Consider the following 15901-nt stretch of genomic DNA (forward strand, 5'->3'; position numbering starts at 1 on the left):
GCAGTAATCAAACTCAGGACCATCAACACTGCAAACTCAAGCAGTGTATGTTACACACAGCCATCAAGGAGGCCTCATGTCATGTAATGCAGAAAATAATCAGAAAATAACAGCAAAAAACAATTTGGTGCCTGTCAGGCCCATGAATAGCTAGTCAGATTCCAACCACTCCTTGCAAACAGACTGCTTAAATCATAGTGGTTACCGAAAAATTACAGTTCGATGCTGTTAGCTTGCGATTTAAATACTTCAGTCTGATTGGTGCGAATGGAGCATTTGCAAAACACAATTCACTGAAGCATAAAGGTCTGAGTAAGAGACTTACATTTGGCATGTTTGTCACACAGGGCAGCTGCTCGCATGTCACACAGTCGAATGGTTCCCTTGCTACTGCTGTACACAAATGTGTTGCACTGATTAGGGTGGAACTCCGCTGCTGTAATCACCTCAGTCAGCTCCTCCATGTTAGCAGGCTTGATATCTACAATATCTGAGACACAGGTCGTCAAGGACAATACGCGAATTCCCAAATAGTCAAAACAACTTAAGACTGAGATAAGAAGGAAACTCTTTTCTCAGAGAGTTGAAAGTCTTGGCAACAACTTGCTACACAGGGCTGTTAGAATCAAGGGTTACAGGGAAAGGGCAGTCAAGTGCATGCTCTTGCTTGCATTTCTTATGGTTGAACATCAACCTGGCTGAAAGGTTGGAAAAGATGCCTACAACTAAAGCATTTTAAATTACAGCTCAAAATAAAAAAATTCCCTCTGGTTTCAAAGCAAGACAGAGTATGCACAAAAAGCCTTCAGGTTAAAAGTTTATCAGTGTTACGGGTCATATTGGCAATTCATTTACATTTTTCAGTCAAAGATCATCAGCCGTATCCTAGCCACCTTTGCAGACTTATTCTAGCTGTCACCAACACCCACTAAGAATGTGTGGCCAAAGTATCAGGTATTTACATTTCCAACTAAATACACCCAAGTTTCAAATGTCTGTCAAGGCCAACCTGTTCTTCTCGCCATAATACCAAGCAGAACAATGGGATAACCTTTGTCAACTAGGCTCAACTTCTTTTCATGGCTTGTTACCAGGATCAAATCTTATGCAGGCACAAGTAAATTGCTTCCAACTGCATTTCCAAAACCAACACTGCCCTGTATTCACAAAAGACTGACTCATTCAGTGCTGCCCATCCCAGGACACATGCATACTTCAATTGATATACCACTCACCCTTCTAAGCTCAACACTGAACTTTCCACCCATAAATATATCACTCCACAACAGCTCCAACTGACTATATCATCAAAACAAATGCTCTGTCACAAAGGATGTGTCATGATTCAACCTATTGTGGCCTGCTCAGGCAGGCTACTGCTGTGTAACTTGCTAAGCAAGAAAGCAAGAGTACTCCATCTGTGACTCATTTGCCTGACTTGACCGAATTGCTTTGCCAGTGTGGGGAAAATGGTAGAGACTAACCTAGTTTCAGTTCAGGACTAATAACTCTTCTTTTAAAATCAACTAACTGCACACTATAATCACATGGAAAACCCAGATGGCCAAGTAAATGGTAAGGACCCATTTTGAAGTGAGCAAAACATAACATTTTGGTTTTCTGCTCCATATTAATTCCTACCATAATCCCATTCCAGGGGTTTCAAAACACTTGTATTTCGCCAACAATGCAAAGCAATTCATAACTATTCATACATTTGAAGCAAACTCAATCAACAGCCAATATGCTCAGCTAACAACCATACACAGGGATGACAGGACAGTCATAAAATTCTCCCACCTCCAATTCCACTACATCTTCGACCAAGTTGTTTCTTTCTACCTCACCCAGAAGCCAAATACACGGAGGGGGAGTGACAAGGGGGCATCGGTTTGAGGTGAAAGGGGAAAAAATTTAAAAGGGACCTAAGGGGCAACTTTTTCATGCAAAGAGTGGTGCGTGTATGGAATGAGCTGCCAGAGGGAGTGGTGGAGGCTGGTACAATTACAATATTCAAACAGCATCTGGAGGGTATATGAACAGGAAGGGTTTAGAGGAACATGGGTCAAGTGCTGGCAAATAGGACAAGATTAGGTTGTGATATCTGGTCAGCATGGATGAGTTGGACCGAATGTTTCCATGATGTAAATCTCTATGACTCCAAGTGTCATATTATCAAATATGTCAAAACAAGCTCAAAACTCAGCACAAGACATTTATAGCCTTCACATTTCAATTCCACACACATGTACACACCATTTTTGGAAATAATGTGCTGAACAATCCATTGCACATTGGAGGTCAGGTAGCCATTCATGCTGTCAAAAAATATTGGATCCAAAATCAATGCAAGTGCACTTCAGTAAGGATACTAAAACTTCTGTCTGTGATTTCTAAATGCCACAGGTTAATCCTAAGATCATCCGCTGATAAGTAAGTTTCATAGTCACTATTGACTGAAATAGAGTTTATGTGATATGTATGTGCATTAGCAAATATCCTTCGCGGGCTTGCTTCAACCATTAAATCCATTGGTTTGAATACTGGAACCTAGGAACAAGCAGAAACAACATGTTCAACTTGGGCCAATATTGAAGCAAATATAGTCCAGCCAAGACACGTCACTGTAAAGCAACTCTTTGAAGTTTTTTTCGAGGAGGAAAAACAGCCAAATCATCCAGGACATCACTTTTCAAACGAGGTATCAGCAACATAAAAATGAGCAAATCCTGGCCATATCATCGACCAGGTTTGAGATTATGAAGGATTCTAAAAACAAAAAAATTGCCCTAGCTTTCGTGAAGTACAACTGAAAGGTCATTAAATTACAATCTCACATTTTCTGTACACAAGCAATCACTCAGGTGTGGAATGATATGTCATCTGCATTACTTGCATAAGACAGAGTGGATAAAATAGCAAAAAGGACAATTGTGAACTGCACAAGTGAAAAATTGACTCAGAAACAAGGGTCTGCCTCTTTCTGTGAAGTAAACTGTAGAAATGAAGTGTGAATGAAACACTAAATACAGACAAGTACAAAGACAAAAAAAAAGCCTTGAGGCATTCTCGAAAGCACCAAATACTGAGAACAGAAATAATTTTGCCTGAGCTATCAGAAAACCAAAAACCTGCAGAACATAATCGATTTCCTTTAAGTGGAGTGAAGACATGATAAAATTTCAAGTTTGTAGTATTCTGATTGCCTGGGACAGGAGCCACTGGTTTTGGTGATTAATAACAACTTGCCCTATGTTTGAATTTTGGGTTTCCAGATTTATTTTACCCCCCTCAAAAGAAAGGCCATTATTTACTTTTAACTTCACTCATCATAATGACAAGCACAACACACAAATAATTCTGGTCTGTGTACAAAATAAATTTGTTAAAGTCAAAAACACAGTTTGTACTAAGGACTCACCTTAAGTGTAGTGACTGTGGCAGGGTCCCTGTATCGACCATCCTCTTCTTTCAAGTTATAACCTTCTGGCCGTTTGTCTCTTTCACTAATTTTCCACAACTTTATTGTTTTGTCTGTAAAACAAATTATTCAAGCCATTTATGATTAGTTGACTAAGTGGGATATTTTAACGTCTATCTGTGAAAACTTGTCCGCTTATTATTTATTGATCCTCCACAAATTAAGTCATTGCTAGCATAATGCCCGTAGGTCAAGAAAATGGACATACTAAATTATTTGACAGACCCAGTTTAAATTCTTTCCTTAAAATGGATGATTGCCATATTTTAAAATGGCTGTGACTGAACCCTGAATAAGCAATTTAACTGCTATAACAATTGGCACGACAAAAGCAAATGCGTTGCTCCTTGCATTGTATCAAAGGCAGAGCCCAACCAACAAAGAATCAGGAGTGATGTCTCTCCCAGCCAGTATGGAATGAGTAAGAGAATGGAAACCCACGTGACGTGACTTGGTGCAAATGGTTCCATCGTTAACTACAAAATACACTGCACCTCATTACCTGCTTGTCTGAAATGGAAGCCTCAGTCACATGACTGGATGTAATTTGTTTCAACTAGCTTCAATTAAAACAGCTTTACTTTTGTTTGTTGTTCTGCTTGCAACATGGAAACATTACACACAGAGGCTACATACCAACTTTTGTTCATAATACCTGTCAAAAAAAAAAAATCGGATTCCTGATAAGAAAGCTGTTCTCAAAATGTGAAGTGAACTACTTGACAGCTGTCAAGTTCTACAGCTTCACCAGCAACTAAACAGGTCTGAACTGCAGCAAAGACTAGTGTAGGGCCAACTTGAAAACTCTTGAAAGAAGACTGACTGTACTCCTCAACTCATGTTAACAGATGCTAATATCTTAGATTTCAAGTAATTGGCAACTTCTTATCTTGGTTTTTTTCTTTTGTCTTTCTCGGATGAATGTGTGTGAACACGTATCCCAAACCATTCCCCTGGGTTTTGAATGCAGTCCTGAAATATTTTGCTGTGGGTCTTTTTGAATTTGTACTTCAATGACAGAGTTGGTAGAAATGCACCATCGCTTATTTTTAAATGGAAAAGCAAATATGAAAACATAAGACATCTTTGTCATGGCAAGACGACAACAACAGGAACATGAAATTCATCTCTCCTTCTTATTCCTGACAATCAGAAACATCAAATAACATGCAACTTAAACATTATAATCACTGCATCACAGCAGGCAATTAAATCAATGCCCCAGCATCACCACAAAAATGCATACAAATTATGCAAGGTTCACAAGCAGCAGATCCAGAAAAAGACTCCAAAGATGTCATCATGCCGAACACAGCAGGAATCATTCTACAGCAAGAAAGCTGTAAACCCCACTCAAAAGCATTCAGGTTAATGGTCAGTTAATCTGTTTTTATTTTGGCTAACTTTAGACAAGATGGCACAGAGTTGCAATGATCTCCGCAAGATGATTGTGGGCACCGCTTCAACAACCTTTATGGAGTTTAACAGACATCTTGGCTCAAAAAGGGACAGAAATACATGACCCATGTATTACAATCTTATACTCAGTTATGAGCACTTCACATAGGTAGCGACTCCACTCCTTGAACTTGTGTCATTTGTTCATTAACATAATACAACAAAAACGGTGTGTCCTCACTGAATCCTGTGGTATTTGACAAAAACCTGGCAGAACTAACTGCACTCTGAATATATAAACTCCAACAAAGGTATAAATTATCCAAGCCAAACTGCTGAAAAGCTTCAAAAGTTTGATCTGCATTCTTCAATACAAACTTCAATACATGCTTCAGATGGCAGTACACAGTTTTACTGCTGAGTGAAAGACATTCCAAAAGCTGAAGGTGGCAGATTTCTTATCCAATGGAAGGTCATCAGACAACCAGGTAGCTTCCAACACCCTTATTTTCAAGTGTACTATGGACCAAACCCCCTGAAAATAAGAAGATAGCCGAGAGCCTAACTTGTTCTTATTTTAAAGGCAAGCATTCCAGATGCAATTTGATTGGTCAAACTATCAGTCTTACCACTTCTTTGATACAAATTGCTGGTAAAGCTCAGCAGGTCTAGCAGCATCTGTGGTCAGAAATCAGATAACATTTCGGATCAGAGGAAGAGTCACTCGACCCAAAACGTTAAGTCTGATTTCTCTCCAAGATGCTGCTGAGTTTTTCCAGCAATTGCTGCTTTTGTTTGTAATTCACAGCATTTGCAGTTCTAGCAGTTCTTACACTTTCTTTATATACTATAGCAAAAATACAACAAAGATGAAAATAGAATAACTTAACACAAAAATAGATGCGCCAATGTAGTCACATCCCATAAACATACCCTTGGCAAAGGCAAATTCAGTCAACTAGATTGCCTCACATGCAATCCTCCAGTCCAGGAGGAAAAAGATCAAGAGAAAACTCCGATAGTGTGTGCTGCAGGTCAATGTACTGCAGCAACTATGATTGAAAAATGAAAACTAAAAGCCCTGGTTCTATGGGAGCTACATTGCAGCCATCCAGGCTGCTTCTATTGTTCTTTAAATAGACTTTATATAAAACCCCAACGCCCTGACAAGCCACTTACTTTTTTGGATTCAAATTGACAGCTCAGCACCAATGCCCGGAAACATCAAGAAAAATCAGCACAAAATATACCTCTTAAGCCCATAGTATTATCACAAGTGGTGTGACTTATTTAAGGTGCATACAATCCAATGTGCCCTTGCTTAAGATTGCACAGACAGCAGTAATGAGGGCAATACTTGGTGTTTTCCCCTAATTTAATAAGGGTGACTATAAAATAAGGAAAACTAAAGACCAGGTTTCGTGATTCTCAAAGTTCTCAATCAATTCACAGAAAACTAACTTCAAATCACAACAATAACTAAGCTCACCGAACAATGCACTGAAGCTCCTCTTTGCACCAACTTCTCGTTTCATGGCACAATTATCAAGCTAATAAAAAAATTAGCACAAGTGATCCACATACAGTTTTTTCACTTCACCAAAGTAGATGAGGCAAAGCATTAGCGTATGAAATGAGAATACTGCATATATTCCTTCTCTACCAATATCTCAGACTCCCTTGCTGCCAGGTAAGCAGTGAAAATCAGAGGTTCAGTGCTTCAAAGGCCTATGATGTGCGTAAATCACCACAAGTTATCTGGCATTAGGCTAATCATTCAGAAACCTCACTGACAATCAAGTCGTGAAAACAACTATTTAAAGCAAAATAAGACCCCTCAAATAAGCATGTTAAGCCTCACACCTCAACTTGGCTACTGCCTCATGAATGGTGGAATCTAGCGAGGACTCCAACCAACAGTGTCAATCTCTGGAAGGGTCCAGGGTTCAATCCTTTTGCACTGTTTGTTACAGGGTCATTGAGCCAGAGTCATACAGCAGAGAATCAGATCCTTCAGGACAACTATTTCATGCTAACCACAATCCCAAATTAAACTAATCCCACCTGTCTTCACTTGGCATATATCCGTCCGAACATGTCTTATTCACATACTTAGCAACTGTCTTTTAAATGTTCCAACTGTACCTGCATCCTCCAGTTCGTCTGCAAGTTCATCGCACACATCAATCACTGGCTAAACAAAGTGCCCCTCATCGAGTTTTTTTTTATACTTTCTCCTCTCACCTTGAAAAAAATGCCCCCTTGTCATGAATTCCCACACCATGAGGACAAGACACCTGCCATTCATATCGTCTATACTCCTCATATTTTTATAAACCTTGGTAAGGTCACCCCTCAACCTCCTATTCTCCAGGGACAAAGTCCCAACCTACCCAGCCTCTGCTGATGACACACCATTGCTGACAATATTCTGATAAAATCTTTTCTGAAAGCTCTCCAGCTTAATAATTGCCTTCCTCTAAAAGAGAAACCAGAACTGGACACAGTATGCTAAAAGAGGCCTCACCAACACCATGTACAACTCCAATACTCAAAAGGTCTGAGCAATAAAGACAAACATGTTAAAGTTAGAACTATCCTAACTACACATGCCGCAAACTCCGAAGAATTATGTACATGAACCCCTAGGTTTCCATTCTACAGTACAACCAAAAGCCCCACTTTTAACTGGATAAGTTATACAGTCGTTCTTCCAAGTTCTACTGTTAACTTGTTCTGGTGTTGGATTCTTATAGAAATTTCTCTCTTTCAAGCTGGTGGTGAAACGTTAATGATTGTTCCATCAATTCCTTAATCCCCAGCATCCATTAGACTCTGGCCATCTCAAATTTCCCTTATCAAAAATAGTTCCCCTGTTCCTTGTTTTTTTGGGGTTAGCTATCTGTTTAAAAACTTAGTTTTCCTGCCATTAACCGCCTTACTTCAAGATATTACTTCAGCAGGCAAACTTAACTGTCCATTTGTCATGAGTTGGCGGTTATGGAGCAATCATTTTCTCTCTCTGAGGAAACAAATTGTTTATGTCCCTTTTTCCCAGCGGTGGTTAATTCATATGTTGCTTTTAATTCTCTTGTAACAGTTGCTCCTTGTCCAGTGATCTCAAGAAACATGTTAACTCTATAAAGAGTTGTTGATGATTGCTTCAAATCAGTGGTTATTCAAGTTGTGAAGTTTAGATTAAACCTGCACCAGGTTAAAATTAAGATGTGACAAAGTAGACTAACTTACCACTAAGGAACAAATAAAATTTTCACTGAATGATAAGATCCACTAAGTAGAAGCTCTTTTCCATAAAAATAAAACTGTTGTGAAGACTAATTATGTGGATTTTGTGGACTGATACTTCAAAACTATGTAACATGTCAAAAAAGCTCAACAATGCTTTTTTTGATATATTGTTAAACACTTTTGTCACTTGTGCCCGAATTTAGAAGCAACAATTTCAATAAACTGGCTATATTATTGTCAGAAACCCATTGAACAACTGTGCAAGTTTGCACAAGGTTTTTTTCAAATGTGTTTCAAGGAGCGCGATCTGCATTGGAGTTGGATCTGGTGGAGGTGTGATGAGAAGAGCAAGGAAAGGTTGGCGGCAGTCAAGCATGATGGCAGTGGTCGTCTACGGCAGCAGAGGATACAGTGTAGTGCGGGGAAGGTGAACCAAAGTTCATTTCCTGACCAAAAACTACCTTGCCAATTGCAGCATTCAACTTCTATTCTTCACCAGTAAACGCTTCATTTCGGCAATGATCCCACAGCAACAAGCCAGTTGCAAATGCTTGCCTGCACCCATTACTGTCTCGGTAAGCTGAGGAATTATAAGTAAATTTGAGAGATGCTCAGAGCCATTTAACATGAAAATAATGGGATGTTTTCCACCACCCCCCCTAAGTTTCACTAACATAGCTGTGGGCAATTTCACTTATCTTTTCACAAAAGATCGTAACACTCAGGATTGGACTCAAATTTAATGAAAACAAAAGCAGCAAAAACACTGTCAAGACTTGGAACAGATTTTAGCCCCCAAGTGGTTTCCAATTGCCATCCAAATTATTCGAAAGCAAGTGCTCACTGCATTACAGCTCACAAAACATCAAAGGGAGTTGTTCAAACAGCAGCCGATGAACAAACCACAAGCATAAAATAATTCAGATCTGGCTTGACAGACCTGATCCATCGGTAGTCAGCGAGGAAATTCTCAGCACAACTTATCAAAAGAATCCACATACACCTAGATCAAAGATGTATCATGATGTGGAACAAGTTCACAATAGCCTGAAATGAATTTGAGTTCAATGACGCGATTTGTTCAGTCACAGAACAACTGGTCTTTGTGCTTTTGGCTCAACACAGGGCATTTTCGTTTGTTATGCATTTACCCTCAGATCCAAATTCTCATCAACACCAAAAGCAAAGAACACAAACAGATACACACCTCTGGTCAGAATACGATGAAGATAAACCTTCATGATCAAATGACTCACTGATGTTGGCTGGGCTCATATGTACACAAGAATAGACAAATAAATGAAAGAAAACAATAAAGTCTTGCCTGTGGAAGTGGACACTACCAAAGGCAACAGACAAAGAAGAAAACAGCAAGAATTTGTTTACATTTCAAAAAGGAATACATTTGTCCTAATGAAGTGCTCTTGATCCCATCAGGACTATAATTTTCCGGTAAAGAAGAAAAATGTTCAAGGCAGATTTTTTTTACAAATATTCTTGAACTGACAAATTTTGGTTTCCATCTCTTGGCTTTGTAGCTATCATGTGAACTTGACCTAAGTGCAGTTAAGTAGATGTCATTTGAGAACAATGCATACTTCACAGGCTATTGGCTCCACTGTCAAAGCCTTCACATAAAAGGATTCACTAGATTTAAGTTTAAGAGCAGCAGTTAGGGGTAGTATCCCAGACGGCATGTAAGGATGTAAACTATTTACACATTAAACTGCTGTATGTGTTTCTTTAAGTGAGCTGCTCGGCGAGGGGAACCCTTTGGGGAAAACTGAACTTGACAGGTGTTTAAACTGACGATGTGTTGACTTGTAACAGAAGCAACTTAACTGCGCTGTTGGAGAGCAGCACTGCCAGTCCAACTGTTCTGACAAGAGGATAAAAAACTGACAAACGATTAACTTACCATTTGTCGAGAGCAGGAACTGTGCAGCATTTTGTTGGGGTAACCATCTTATTTTATTGATCTTTTCCTCAATTTCTAAACTTTTCAAATAGTCAAACTCAGGCTCATGGCTCTGAAAAGTACTGTAAACATTATATTCACCTCTGCAATGAGGCTGACTTTTGTTCTGCAAGAAATAACAGAATATATGAGAATATTATTCAAAACATGATTTGAAGAAAACAGGATGGGAAAATCAAACTAGAATGTTTACACAATTTTTAAAAATTTGGTGGGACCTCTTGTGTGCTGAATTTGCTGACAGATATTCACAACACTTGATTCAGCTGGTTTCAGATCTCCCAGTACAACTAAATGATCAACAGGTTCTCTTAATAAATACTGCTTCGCAAAGCAAAAATCATGCACTACAATATCATTGGGAAATTCTATGCAGTCTTCTTTTATACCAGTTCACAGAGCAGCGAAGTGTTTTCATTAGATGAAAAAAGCTTCAACGTAAAGTTATCAATAGCCCTTTTGAGACTCGGATAATTTTTTTCTTCTCTGTCCGACACGAGGAAATAGAATTCTGATTCTAAATCGGATTTATGCACATGTCACACATGAAACCATGTCTTTTGCTCACAATGCTACTCAGATGTAATAGAAGCTTCAAAGAAGCGTGAAACTCGCAGACTGGAGATCTACCCTGCTGCCTCCTGGCATAGTCTGACACAAGAGCAGAACAATAAACAAATTGATGCTACACTTAATTCACTGAGAACATACTTGCTGACATCATCACTGATAGCCTGTTGCACCAAGGTTCTCTTAGATATGCAACAAGTAGCTTTTTGTACTGAGAAAGGACACAAAGGGAAAACAGAATTAAAAAAAAAACAAATAATGTCAAAAATAAAGCATCAAATTTACAAAAGTAAAAAACAAGTTCAGGTAGCTGAAAAGCTTAAAATTAGTCAAGGAGAAACAGAAATCACAGTGGAAAGGAACATATTGACAGATCACTTCAAACTTAAATTACATACAAGAAAAGACAACAGAGGTTTGGATAAAGAGTTCACTGACCAAGCGTGTGAGGTGGAAAATGATGAGGAATGGGTTAAAGACATGAAAGACAGTTATCAGGTTTAGATAAGGACAGGTGATGGGCACGTGACCAAACATTCGGGGACACTTTAGCAATTAACGTCATCACCCGAGTCAGTATGAACGTTCACAATGGCAGTTTTTTGTCATCGCAACTAGATCAAAAAAATCAATAATGCGATTAAACAATCACGGTCAGCAGAAGGCTAACATATGTTTACCACAAACACGGCAGGAATGTGATCAGGACATCATGTTCATCAGCAGATGTTTGACTGACATGTTGACTGTGTAAAAACTGTTGAAATACTGAAGATTGAGAGTGCCACTTTGGAGTAGTCGAGGGAGCGCTAGGTTGCTAAGTGCCGGTACCGCTACTCTGCTGAGATTTTAGAACCTCTGCTTCGACTCGGGCTCGGTGTCTTGCTACTCTGTAACTGTGTATTAAATAGTGAGTGTTTAAATCAATGTACTAAACCTTTAATGGACTGTTTTTAAGAATTTTATTCCAGACAATTGAACGATCTCGGACAAAGTTCTGTCAAAAGCCTAAGGCCGTGGGTTTGGGTGGGATGACCGTTTTTACTCATCTGCGTGACTTCTCTTAATTCACACTTGAAATTTAACTGCTTGCTGCACAAGAGGATTAATTTTCAGTCCATCTGGATCTAGATGCAATCAACACACCAAGAAACATGGGAAGAGCAACATAAATTTCTTTTACAAAATACATAAATGAAGTGACTCAACCTTCTCTACAATTGAGGGAAAGGAGACTACAAGTTCATACACCCAATCATTTTCTATTTATTTGCAGGTACTGAACAAAACATGTTTCACTTGTGCAGTGGGTATCATTTGGGTGAAGAAATCCATACTTGAGACAAGTACAGCAGTTCCATCTGCGAATGCACTCTCATTATCACTTCAGCTTCACACCCACTCATCAGCACTGAATTAGTTTTCAATCTTGTCTATAAAATTGGGTGAAATTGCATGGAACATGTTGGAAATTAGCCTTCACAATTTACTTTTCTAAGTGAGTCAATATGGATCAAATGCAGAGGGAAATAATGTTGGACAATTTTGATCATCTGCCAATAAGCGCATGGATGATGATAGGATAGTGTAAGAGATCGAGCTGAGATTAGTTCACAGGTCGGTGCAACACTGAGGGCTGTAGGGCCTATTCTGCGCTGTCTTGTTCTATGTTCAATAAACTGGTTCAACAGAAATAAACTTGGAAAATGCAAACCAGTTGTACAGCATATCCTCTGTTACCATTATACAAGAGGAATTAGAACCGAGTCCTGATTTTAACTAATGACAGCAGGTAAACTGAGCAGAGAAGTCCACTGTCAGGATTCAGTAAGATAGCTATCAATGAAAAATAACTCAATAATGACTAAGACACAAGACAAGGAACAAAGTATGAGTTTGGAAACACCTCATGTGATGAGACGGAATAAGCCATTATAAATGCAAAAACTAGCAAATAACAGTAACCATGACAAATTGATAGATGATTTAAAAGAGCAATCAATTCCAAGTAATATGAACAAACCATGGTGGGTTATTTCCAGTCTGAGATGTGCACCTGATATTTACCTTACACAGAACCTTGCTAAGACCACACTCGAAATGCATGTGCTCTTTGATATCGCAGCCGAAGTATAGCAGCAATAAAAACATTCATAACAATATTCCAAGAACTAAAACAACAAGACTTTTTGGAAGGCCTGAACACCTTAAGACACTTCCTTCTTGTTAAAACATTTTGGAGGTGAACTAATCAAGGTTGCTCAAATTGTGAAGTTCAATGGAGTCAAAATAGGCATTACCAAACAAATCTACTGAGCAATTCAGAAGTAATGTCTTTCATTAGAGTGCTGACCATGAAAGGCACTAATATATGGAGGAATTTGAAATGGTTAACATCCATTGATATAAGGTAAGCCAGGTAGGTACACAAGAAAAGCAAACAAAACTTATAGGTCCAAAATGAACTGAGCACAGCGGGGACATGTGGAACATAAATCTCAGTATAACATTTGATCTATGCTCTAAACACCATCTATCAAGCATAAAATTTCCCTCGTCTATTGTTCCAAACATACCAAAATAAGCAAGGCAAATCGGCGTTTACTGTGGAGAAGGACATGGAAGATATAGAATGTGGGGAAATAGACGGTGACATCTTGAAAAATGTCCATGTTACAGTGGTAGTCATGCTGGATGTCTTCAAATGCATTAAGGCAGATAAATCCGCATTGTCTGCATGTGAACATAGATTAATCTAAGTTTGCAGATGACACCAAAATTGGACATGTAGTGGACAGCAAAGATGACTGCCTCAGAATACAACAGGATCTTGATCAGATGGACCAACGGGCCGAGGCATGGCAGATGGAGTTTGCTTTAGATAAATTTGAAGAGCTGCATTTTGGAAAGGCAAATCAGGGATTGCCTAAAACATCTCATGATAAGGGCATGGGGAGTGTTGCTGAACAAAGTGACCTTGGCGTGCAGGTACCTTGTTGCTTAAACGTGGAGTCACAGGTAGATAGGTTAGTGAAGGCGGCGTTTAGTATGCTTTCCTTTATTAATCAGAACATCGAGTATAGGAGTTGGGATGTCATGTTGCAGCTGTACAGGATATTAGTTAGGCCACTTTTGGAATAGCGTGTGCAATTGTGGTCTCCCTCTACCAAAAGGATGTTGTGAAACTTGGAAGAGTTCAGAAAAAGATTTACATGGATGTTGCCAGGGTTGGAAGATTTGAACTACAGGGAGAGGCTGAATAGGCTGGGCCATTTTCCCTGGAGTCGGAAGCTGAAAGTTGACCTTATAGAGGTTTATAAAATCATGACGAGCATAGATAGGGGAAATAGGCAAGGTCTTTTCCCTGGGGGGCGAGTCCAGAACTAGAGGTTCTGGTTTAGGCTGAGAGGCGCAAGATTTAAAAGGGACCTGAGGAGCAACCTTTTCACAGAGAGTGCGGCATGCATGCCATGAGTTGGCACAATTACAACGTTTAAAAAACTTCTGGACGGGTATATGAATAGAAAGGTTTTAGAGGATATGCATCAAGCACTGGCAAATGGGACTGGATTAATTTAGGATACCTGGTCGGCATGGACAAGTTGGACTGGAGGGTCTGTTTCCGTGCTGTATATCTCTAGGACTCCCTAACTATACTGAATCAATAATTTATCATAAATACTCAAGGAAAGCCCATCTGCCACCAGCAAAATGCACATAAGGCTACTTCATACTTACTTCACTTAATTATTTTCAAATGCATTTACGTACTGCAGAGATAATACTCACCTCTTGCTCCTGCTGGAATATGACGACTCTACCTCCCTTGTCCCCAGTTGCGAGTAATTCTCCAGAGTGGTTGAATTCTACCGTGGAAATAATATCAGCTGTGAAGAATAAAAAGATTTCTTTAAAATTCAGTGGAAACCAAACAAATATTTCAAAAAAATTGAATTCCTCAAAACTGTTTCTCCCTTTGAGTAGCATACAACACTAAATAATACAATTTCAAAAAATGCATCATATCAAAAACCAACTTTTCAAATTTATTTGTCTAGAAACTTTTCCTGCAATGCTTCACAGCGATTGTCTTTGGGACCTGAAATCTTGATATATTGAAGGCAACATAAACATAATTCCACTAATATTTGTATATAAATCATTATTGCTGCATTTGCAATTTAACAGTTATTTATCATGTCTAATATCTGAACTGGCAATCTAATATAAATCATTCTCAGATTATCTTTTCAAGTCATGGAGAGTAGCTCATAGCTGTCATAAACACAGAGCAACCTGCACTTCACATCTTCCACATATTGAAGATCTTTTTATAGAAGAGGATGTCATCAACTCCAAATAAACTTCAATCAACAGAGCTTTTGTTTCCATCTCGACTCTGTCATTGAATTCTGATTCAGAAGGTCATAAATCCAACACCACATTGCAGTCATCTGTCATAAAATGTCCCATCTGTGCAGTCATCAAACTAGGAAATTATAAACCAAGGGCCAGTCTGTTTTTTTTTCAGGTGAACTTAAAGCAGTGCCCTGGGACTTGGGAAGCATCTTCAATTGTATCGAATATATGTCCTTGAACCAACAATCGCCAATCAGGTTTTTCAATCGAGTTTGAGGGGCTTTGCTGCACAAACATTTCATCTTACCCATATCGACACAGGGACCATATTTCAAAAATAGATCGAGTTGTCAAACTTTCAGACTTGGAGACCTTGTGACAAGCACTACAGGAATGCAATTGTTTTGTGGAACATCACAGGACAGACAGGGATTTAATTTTTCAGCTCCACTGTGCTAGGGTTCAGAACTCCCTTGGATGCCAAAGAAACAAAAAGAACAAATTCAGCATTCTTGCAAACGAAATGCCATCATGATGCATAGAGACAAGGAACATGTCTCAATCAGAATCTAAGAGGGTTTCAGTTCCATTTGACAGCTTCAAGTGCTCAAAAGGGCCCAGGCCCATCAGAAGCATCCACAAAATTTACATAATACACTGCAACACCGGGCACAAAAGCATCAATACCAATTAATTTAAACCACTGAAAAATCCAAATATTTGCCTATTTATAACCAATTATTCAGATTTATATTATTGAACTCAAACAAACAGATGTCAACCGCAGAGAACATCAAACCACAAAGAAGCAGAAGCCAAATCCTGGACAAGCGTACAGATGATGTACAAAGCATCTTATCTGGCCT

The 15901-nt window shown here is 39.0% G+C and overlaps 1 protein-coding gene across 2 annotated transcripts in view; it reads right to left on the reverse strand.

The window, feature by feature from the left end:
* LOC122543074 (serine/threonine-protein phosphatase 2A 55 kDa regulatory subunit B alpha isoform) overlaps nucleotides 1-15901 on the reverse strand; it is a 74075-nt gene that overhangs the window by 6565 nt on the left and 51609 nt on the right. Inside the window, exons 3-7 of one of the 2 annotated variants that reach the window (XM_043681298.1) lie at nucleotides 14466-14563; nucleotides 10188-10212; nucleotides 3422-3534; nucleotides 2373-2550; nucleotides 326-490 (exon numbers count right to left, since the gene is read on the reverse strand). In XM_043681298.1, the coding sequence (XP_043537233.1) occupies nucleotides 326-490; nucleotides 2373-2550; nucleotides 3422-3534; nucleotides 10188-10212; nucleotides 14466-14563 (579 nt within the window). Of the gene's footprint in view, nucleotides 1-325; nucleotides 491-2372; nucleotides 2551-3421; nucleotides 3535-10046; nucleotides 10213-14465; nucleotides 14564-15901 lie in introns of both variants that reach the window. The other variant, XM_043681297.1, reaches the window with a different exon arrangement.

Source organism: Chiloscyllium plagiosum, chromosome 42 (assembly GCF_004010195.1).
Source record: "Chiloscyllium plagiosum isolate BGI_BamShark_2017 chromosome 42, ASM401019v2, whole genome shotgun sequence".
Lineage (NCBI taxonomy): Eukaryota > Metazoa > Chordata > Chondrichthyes > Orectolobiformes > Hemiscylliidae > Chiloscyllium > Chiloscyllium plagiosum.